The 9919-nt window shown below is 33.8% G+C and overlaps 1 protein-coding gene across 2 annotated transcripts; it reads right to left on the reverse strand.

The window, feature by feature from the left end:
- Positions 1-438: 438 nt before the first annotated feature.
- Positions 439-6137, reverse strand: LOC121759619 (BEL1-like homeodomain protein 4). 2 transcript variants are annotated; one of them, XM_042155273.1, is made up of 6 exons: positions 5932-6137; positions 5537-5826; positions 4831-5451; positions 3856-4235; positions 2842-2902; positions 439-1018 (listed from the first exon to the last, which is right to left on the reverse strand). In XM_042155273.1, exons 2-6 carry the CDS (start codon positions 5738-5740, stop codon positions 599-601), a joined length of 1686 nt encoding a protein of 561 aa, XP_042011207.1. In that variant the 5' UTR covers positions 5741-5826; positions 5932-6137; the 3' UTR covers positions 439-598. The 2 variants fall into 2 exon arrangements, with proteins under 2 accessions (XP_042011207.1, XP_042011208.1); XM_042155274.1 differs by having other exon boundaries at positions 4831-5448; positions 5537-5828; positions 5932-6135.
- Positions 6138-9919: the final 3782 nt, after the last annotated feature.

Consider the following 9919-nt stretch of genomic DNA (forward strand, 5'->3'; position numbering starts at 1 on the left):
AGCAAAAATGGTCAGTGAAGTCATCTTATGTGCAATTTTCCCGATCATCTTAGAAACCTATATCTTTTTAGCATTTAGAAATTCAAAATGTGCAAATCTTATTTTTCATAAGCTACCTATGAAGTTTACTCTAAATTATAATATAGTATTTTATTTATTATTTTTTATTGTTACTTAGTAGGGTCCTATTATACTATATTTTTACTATAAATTGCAAACTAAAATATAGATAGTTGAATTTTTAGATTTGATGCGAATAAATACAAATGAAGTGAATAAGAAGTGTCAATATTGCGTCAACGGGTTGACATTGTATTGTCATTTTTTTATTAACGTCAAATTTAAAAATCTAATAATCCAGATTATACCTTGGAATTTATAGGATATGTGCAGTTGGCAATTAATTACATCATCATATTTAAACAATGGAGGGGTATATAATAGGCAAAATCATTTCATCTAACGTACTGGATCTATACAATTACATTACTACTTATTACACGCATTTTGTACTTTTGATAAAAACAATAATGTCACATAGAGTAATAATAAAATGCCGATATATGCCTTTCAATAACTCAATAATCAGCAATCACTACTAATAAGCTTCAAAGTCCCTAACTGAGAGATGGCTCAGATTAATCGGCACATTTTCCGCTCGCCGGAGTCCCAACGTAAGCGAAACTTCTCCGGCCGCCTGCGTCCCCGCACTTCCACCGCTGAACTCCGACTCCAACCCCATCTCAGGATTCTCCATGAAACACCGGTACTCCGTCGGCATCATCATTTCGTCCGCGGTGGAGGAGGAGGCTGCGCCGCCTCCCGCCGCAGCCGCCGCCGGCTGCTTCCCCGGCTGCCGGGTTTCTGAAGGGTCCGTTTTCGGGGCGTCGGTTTGTGAAGTGGGTTTGTCATCTTTATCTTTATCTGCAGCTGAAGCTTCTTGGAATTCTTGTTGGTACATTTCTTCCACCATCGGCTTCCATAGTCGAACCCTAGCATTTATAAACCAATTTGATACCTGTGAAGGAGAGAGAGAGATAGATAGAGAGAGAGAGAGAGTAATTAATTTTCTGCAATACTGAGCTATGTTTGGTCGAAATTTAATGCACAAAAACAAATGGGTTCATGCAATGATGCAAATGATCACTAGAGAAAAGTCTGCAAATGCCAAATATCCTTTTTTTCTTTTTTTATCTTCTAAATGTGACAGACTGAAAATACAGCAAAACAAACTTACAGGCATAGTGAAAACATTTCATATATGTTTAGCAGCGTTGATTCTTTCACTAAGGCTGCTAATATATTGATCACAATCACAAGTCACAACTTATATACAAGGACTAATTGCATAAAAATGTTACAACACCATGCCTTAATTTTCTGAAACTATAATGGGTATATATTTAGAGGAAAATCTTGAAAAATCTCATTTTACATGGATTAATATATTCTACAACTACTCAAAATATAAATCATAACTAAAATTTGTAGAATTTATTCCGATTTATAATCATATAAACAAGAATTTATCTACCACGTTCCACGTTCATATTGTAGTGAGAATGAAAAACAATCTAATAGATATAAAGTTAATTTTTTTAGTAGGATTCATCGTTTTTAAATATAAAAAACAATCAATCATCATTCCTGTAGTGACTTGAACCCTCGACCACTAGGAATAATCACTAATCCCAGATAAATACCAATTCTTATGACCCTGAAATTAGTCATTTATTCCCTTCCCCATGATATTTATTTTCAATCATTCAGGAATGCGCTTGTTTTTTACTTTTGAAAACGTATCAGTATTTTTTTAGTAAATAAAATCTTTCATAAATCAATTTATAAGAGTATAGTTTAGTCCAATATTTACTGTATTAGAAGAAAGATCAATTCTTTCTATAAAACTTAAAAATAAAATAAAATTTTTAGTACAAATTTCAAATAAAGAAACTGAAACAATAGGGGGAAAAAAAGTCTTCCACATGAAAACAAAATGATTGAAGAAAAAACTGCACACCTTTCTTTAATATAGCGTATAAATTATGTATATGAACTATAAATAGGGTTAAAAGAATTAATATTAGTAAAACTAATATTAATATTACATGATAACATTATTATATACTAGTAATAATAGGAAGAAGGGCTAAAACTACTCTTTTCTTCTTCTTTTATTTATTCCTCAAATTTATGGGTGATTCTAGAGTAAGACTCAGACATCCTGCATGGGTTTTATATGCGGGATAAAACTAAACACACATGCAATTTGCAAAGATCATTACTATAATAGAAAATAAATTAAAAATGAGGTCATAAATCAAGAAAAATGTCAACATTGTACAGATAAATATTATACTAGTACAAATAAAGATACATCTCTCATATAAGATGAATTTTATTCAGTCTACCTTTCATTAATCGCCCAATGAATTTGAGAATAATTGTTAAATTAGTGCAAATAGCAGTAATTCATTACTTCAGATTAAAACTGTCGAAAATGATACCTTATGTTACTCATATATTTCAAAGAAGATATAACCAATATACTCAGATAACTAGATACTAGTACTTAAGTTAAGCAAAATTGCAATCTAATTATGAGATGCTATCTTTGTTCAATTCCATACACAATCTATTAACCTTTGCACTTGAAATTATGTCAGACACTCCAATAAATTTCCTATATCAATTATTAAATCTTAAATGAATGTGCAGTTTGAAGTTGGGATCCAAGATAGATCACAAATATGCACGCAAAACGAAGTTAGACATGAGATATCCCTTTCATCACAGATGACACAGCGATTTTGATATACAGAAGATATAATGAGCTCGTACCTGATTTTTTGATAAACCTGTCTGTCGCGACAGCAAATGTTTGTCTGCTTCACTTGGATAGCTGAGACAATATTAAACTATCTTAGCTCTCCCTTTTTTCCATAAATCTAACAAAATAATTTAATCATCAAACAAAAACAAATCACCACGGGTCCCACTCCACATTCTCCTGAATGAAACCACTCATCTGATCCACTGTATTAATTAATTAATTAAAGGAAAAGTGTGTTACTAAATGACCTATGTTTATTTCCATTTCAAATCATAATTTTTTTTAAATGGTATTTTTGATGTAATTATTGGACATCGAATGAGTTATCTGCTAAGGATATTTCTTAATGCAATTAATTAAGGACAATACTTTGTGTTTCTATATAGAATACCAACACTTCAAAAAACATGTCTCAGCTAAAATTAATGGACGCAAATAAAAGCTTCCTAGAAAAACAAAAGATAGATTGCACATCCTAGATTATGGTAATTTTTCAAGAAGTTTCAATTCAAGTAATCGAGTCTCTATTTTTGTGTCTTTTGTAAGTTTTTGTAGTGCATATACCAATTTAGAGTATATACATTAGTATAGTGACTACTACAAAATCTTCTTACAAATGACACAAAATTGGAGACACAACTATTTGCTCTAGAAATTTTGAAAAATATATAACCAAAAATTAAGGCGCAAAAAGAGCATCCGTAAAGGACATATCTTAATCTTTTGTTCTTTATGAACACTTCCATTTACGTCCTTGAATTTTAGTTAAGTACGTTTTTTGAGGCGCAATTGAGTTATGAATTTTAGTATAGTATTCATAATACGTACATAAGTACAATTAACTCCCACTTGAGTTATGAATTTAATTATTTCACATGCTTTAATTTGAGGAAAAAGATTTCACAGATTCATGATCAGTTCTCACGAGCCCCACAGCAAACAAAACAGCTATGTAATCAAAATTGCACTTTAAATACATTAATGCGTGTAAGAGTGAAAGAGAGAGAGAGAGAGAGACATACGGGTGGAGGAAATGCTCGAAGAGCCAGGCCCTCAAGATGGTGACAGACCGCTCCGGCAGGCCTCGCTGTGGTCGCCACGACTCGGGATCCATGATCCCCATATGCTGCAGCGCCTTGTGCTGCCGGTATTTCTGCTCCACCACTTTCAGCCGCGGCGTCTCCCCCTTCGTTATCCCCCCTTGCACCTCCTTCTCCCCCAGCGCCTCGCAGCACGCCTTCATCTCCCGCTCCACCGCATCCTTCATGCTCCGGAAATGCTGCGACATCGCCACCCTCGCCAGCCCCGTGTACGGCGCCGCCGCCCCTTGCCCCATTACCGCGTCGAACGAGTTCACCACCGCCTGCATCTGCTCGCAGTACCTCATGTACCTCCCCTCCACCTGCGCTCCAAAATTAACATTTTTATTATAGGTTCATGTCCAAGTGCAATGTGTGGAGCTTTTCCGGCAGAAGGAATGTCTAAATAAAGTTGTGACAATGGCTTTATTATTATGGCATTGATTGATTGCATGTGATCAGGAGAAAAACACAAATGATTCAGTGTAAATTATTTATTTATATTTTAATAAACGTATGTATATGTGTGTGTGTGCGTGTGTGATTTGATAAAGCTTCAAAAAAAGGTACAGGAGCATAATCACTTGAAGAATGAATGTCTTTTTACTCCTTTTAAGAAAAAGTCAGATTAAACCAACAGCACTAGGTATTATTTAACAAATTCAGGATTAAAAAGATGCCATGGTCCCCTTCTCAAGATATATTAAAATAATTCTGCAATTAAAATTTTTATAACCTGTAATGGAGGCATGTCGTTCTTCATTAGACATGTACCCCCAACTGCACTCCACCACTTTACAAAAATTAATTAATTTTATCATATAATAGTGTCAATTATTCAGTATAGTATGAAATATTCAAATTAAATTTCCTACTTCAATCATTGATTAGGTAGAGCTGTAAGGAAGAAAATTTAACCTCATCGAGCATGGAGAGAAGCCTGAATTTTCTTCTCTGGTATTCAGTTCTTTCAGAAGGGGATAAGGTGTAGTGGTCCTTTGAAGAAGACAAACCGCCACCGTTGTCTGAATTAGGGTTTCTATCTTGTTTCTTCACAATTTGATTATTCCCTCTTCCCACACAGCAAAATTCCGTTAGCAATTCCTGTGCCGCCTTCAAATACCGTGAATTCCTCACCAAATTCGTGCTTCTTGTAGATTCCACATAGCCAAAATGAAGATTCTGGTTTTCGTGTTCCGACACCAACCTCGGCGACCCAAACAGCATCGGATTTGTCGCGACATCTCCCAACACATATGGATTGCTTCCATGGAAGTATAATTCGCCGTTTCCCACATTCATTTTCTCAAATTTGTTGCCTTCTAGAGAAGAGAGAGATAGAGACAGGCCTTGCCCCTGCAACACCCTCGCCGCGGCCTCGTGTCCCCGGCCGCCGCTGCTGCTCGGGATCCAGCTCATCTGAGACGACGGCGGCATGTCGGAAGGTGGGTTAATAGGGCTAATTAAGTGAAACCCTTCCAGATTAGAGGAAGCCGCCGCGGCTTTAGCAGCTTGTGGGTGATTCATGAAAGAGAGCTGCTTCAAAATCCATCAAAAAGGAAAATTCAAGAGCTATGATTAATTTAATTGCATGAAATTATAGTGAAAATTTGTCAACACTCACCTCGTTATCGAGCTGCTGTTTCTGGATCTGATCGCCGTGGCGACGGTTTATGATCTCCGTGAGCATACCTCCGGCGTCGAAGGACGCCGGATGCGGCGGCGCATCGAAGCCGCCTTGCTCTCTTAACACCCACTCGCTGGCAGCCGCGGATCGTTCGTATGCATTTGGGAAAGTGTAGACGCTTTGTTGGAAGCTTTGTGACATGAATTTGTGGATAAACAAAATCCTTTTTGATTGATTGAATTTTTTTTAGGTTTGTTTCCAACAACCCCTATTTCATACTCTTTGATCTCTAACAAGAAAACAAGAGAAGACTAATCAACACAATATCTAATTTCTAGAATTACTTATTTTAAGTTGGTGAATTAGCAAAAATTAAAATAAATTTGAAGTACCTTAAGATGAGGGTTGAATCGAAGCGTGGAAACATCACTTTCCGGTGAATTGATCTTGATCTTGGTGCTGGAAATTGGAATCTTAGAGGAAGGGACAGTGTTGGGGATGAGACAAGGCAGAGAGGATAATGAAAGGAGAAAGGAAAATGGTCGCTCTCTTCATCCTCACACTACTCTTCTACCTCTCTTCGCTTTCACCAAACTTTCTATATATTTAATATACCTACAAAACTTATCATTTGTACTCTACCCCTCTTTCTTTTTTCTTTTCTTTTCTTTTTATTAACAGAAAGTTGAGGTAGTGAAAGTTAAGCATAGCACATGTATAATAATATAATCCATAGAGAAAAGTGTTTTCATAATCTTGCTTGCTGATTATTATTAGTTATATGTGTTTGGATTGTACTAAATGTAGTATTTTTTTGTATAGCAACTATAGTAGTACATAAATTGGTGACCTTAGTGATTTCGAAAGGTTTAGTGTTAATTTTCATAATATTTGACACCTAACGATGTTGTACTATATAGGGAAGGATTATGGACCTTTTGGCTTTTATTCGTCTCTCTTTTTCAGAATTGTTGTTGTTTCATATGGATGTTGATGATGATGCATGCCGCCATTAATTTGTTAGAATATGGAATTATTTGTAATATTGAGTATATTAGTACAAATAGCATTTTGCAACAAGCATAATGGAAGTACCATAATGAATTAATGATAAAAGGTGTTCATTTAGAATCAGTTATGGGAGGAAGGAAACCGAAATTATTACCTCGAAAAAAGGACCAAAATTATGGCGAAAGAGGCACAATGGTGATTTATGTTTGATTAAACCTAATTTTGTTTTTGGAAAAAGAGTCCGTCCCCACACACTATGAGCTCAAAGAAGGCGGTGGAGGGGACGGCGCCACGGCGGGGTAGAGGCCGGCGACGGTGAAGGAGGAAGACAAAGAGGATTGCACACCAAAAAATCTGTTTTGAAAAAATATTTTCAACAATCCATTTTATAAGAAATTAATTATTAGTTTTACTAAATTTAAAATTATTATAGGAAGTTTGGAATGTTCTAATAGTATTGTAACTTTTCAATTTATAATGATATTATTGCAATGTTTTAAAAAAATAGTAGTACAAAATAGATGAAGGTTTGTTTGTTAATTGGAAAGTAACCCTTTGTAACACAATAAACGTGTGTCCTCTTTAGTTGTAAAATTATCAAAGTAAAAATATGAAACAAGAAAATTCCCCTTCAATTAAGTTCCTCATTTCCTAATTAAATGATTCACCTTTTCTATGAGAATTGCTATGATATTACACCAACATCTCATGATAGCATGAATATCCATCAATAGAAAGAGTGAAAATGAGTAAAAAGAAAGAGTGAAATTCTCTTTCATAGGAAATAAATGAGGAATTTGAAGGGTGAAAAAATATGCTTTTTTTTTCATGATGAAATTACAACCAATGAACAAGCAATGAGTACCAGAGGCAGTCAGGCAACCATAAAAGAAATTCCAAAATATGCATTTTTGTCAATTGTAATTCTTGTAGATCATTACATAGAAACTGACAACATTAAGAGCACAGCCTTATATCCAAATGTGAATCATAATAACCCATAAGAGTATAAATTGTCCTTTATGGCAATATGAACAGATTGACAATTGTTTCACATATAAAAAACAGACATTATGTGGAATATGAAATTTGTCCCAATGAACGAATGGATGAATGAAGCTTCTGCCACTACCACAAAAGGGTGGAGACAAAGATATGTGCATTGAAGCAATAAGAATTAGTCCAATTAATTCTTCAAGTGAAAAAGAAATAATTATTCCCTTCACAAATTTGTGAAACCATGTGCTAAAATTTACTACCTCTAGAGTTTGTTCTGTGCTACATGTAATTCTTAGACAGAAAGGAAAAATATTGTCTTTTTTATGATTACAAGTTCAATATAGGACAGTACAATGTAGTAAACATGAGTGATGATTATATATGGTACACCCAACATGGTTGAAACTTTAAGAGATGTTGATTGGTCCGACTGAAAGAGATTGCTTTAAAAACATATTGTTTCTACAGCTTGTTGATATATTGCAGTTGGAGACACAACATAATTTCTAAGTTCTAACAGAGAGCTTGCAATTTCAAATAAACTATAGTGAATTTATATGGCATCTTGTCCCTAGCTAGCTCTAGCTTATTGTATAGTTGTACTTCCTAATTTTCTATAGATTCATCAATGAGAAGTAGATTAGTTATAGGGTTCATTCTGATTAGTATCCCAATTTTGAGAAATTATTTTTGGAAAATATCTCCAACTTTCGTTTTCTCGTTAATCCAATTTTTCAAAAAAAATTTATATGTCAGACTTCACATATTTTGGTAGCTAATGATGACTCGGACACCGGTTAATTAGGTAGATATTTTTTCTGGCTCGTGGTTTAAACAATAATATCGTTTTGCATCGTTTCATAAAAATATAGAATCAAGCTTAATTAAGCTGAGTGTGGTAGGCTCGGAGGTGGTTGTGGTTAGGAAGAGGGCGGCTAGGGCGACTTGGCTATTGTTGTGTTGGGGATGGATTGAATATTCTATAATCGAACGCATTTAAAGAGACAGCAGATCAGATAAAAATAGATCATAAACATGTTATTACAGATCAAATATTCTATTGTTATGTCGAACTTCTTTTATAGATAAGGGCTTGCAACTCCCATCACTCCATTAATTGGATTCAAATCTTAAAATTACTTTTACTCATTGTTTGAATATTATGTTGGCAATATTCTAGAAAAGAGAAAATATTACAAGATGGAGAACAAAGGGGATTGGGATTTGAAAGAAAGACAGCCTACTTCAGTGATTAGAGTATACAAAGATCGCGCGTAAAATTCAAAAAGTAAAAAATGAATCAAATGTCAGTTATTTTAAGTGCAAATTTCAAAAATGTGAGATATAGTAGTATTTTTCCTTTTCACAAAATAATGTAAACAATGTCAGTAAGATCGTGAGTTGAAAAAAAAAGTAATCTGTGTGTAAAATGAGACATGAATCAAACTTTTGAAAAAGTTAATGATTTTAATAAGAAAATGAAAATTGATTTTTTTTCCAAGATAAAATCAAAGTGGGATATAATTCATGATTAACCGTAATTTATATATTTTTTTTGCAATTGCACATAAAAAAGGAGAAAGATGTCAAAAAAAAGGGACCATACTAACAAAATTCTTTTCTATATATGTCTTCGTAAAGAGTTGCAATTCAGCCAACGCATTCTATTTTCGGACCAATTTATTGTGAAAACAAAAATACATTCCAAAAACTATGAAATGCTACAATCATCAAAATTAGAAGCAAAGTATAACTTTTTTTTGTCAATGGAATTAATCCATACCTACAGGCTGCATGTATGGATAAAAAAGGATCGTGCATATATATGTATCACACTAAAAATTTATGACAGCAGTCATCAAATTTATCAAGTCATTATACATTTATTTATTTCCATTTTATAATTTTAAAGAGGCGAACAAAAAAAATAAGTAAATAGTTTCATATAATTTGTGAGTTCATTTTTATGATTGTAATTTTGAAGTAAAAGGGAATAGAAAAAATAAAAATTAAAAAAAACACCAATGTGAATTACACGTGAAGGTGCTTATAATAAATATGCATTCAAAATACACCCATGGAATAAAAACTCACCTTTCACAAGATATGAATAAATTGAAAAAAAATGCATCAAATTATTCGAAGTACTTATTAGCAAAAAAGTGTTTCCATGGGATCAAATATTTTATCCGATGGAGTACTCCCTTTTTCTATAATCTTATTCTAATTACTAATTAACAAGAAAGAAAATCGAATATTACGATCAAATTCGGTGAGCTTTTGTTCACACTAAAAATGAGAGGAGTAACCAAAAAAAAATATGTGGCACAAGTTGTGAAGCAACATGATAGATAGTAATAAGACGATGAA

Source organism: Salvia splendens, chromosome 12, assembly GCF_004379255.2.
Source record: "Salvia splendens isolate huo1 chromosome 12, SspV2, whole genome shotgun sequence".
NCBI classification, from domain to species: domain Eukaryota; kingdom Viridiplantae; phylum Streptophyta; class Magnoliopsida; order Lamiales; family Lamiaceae; genus Salvia; species Salvia splendens.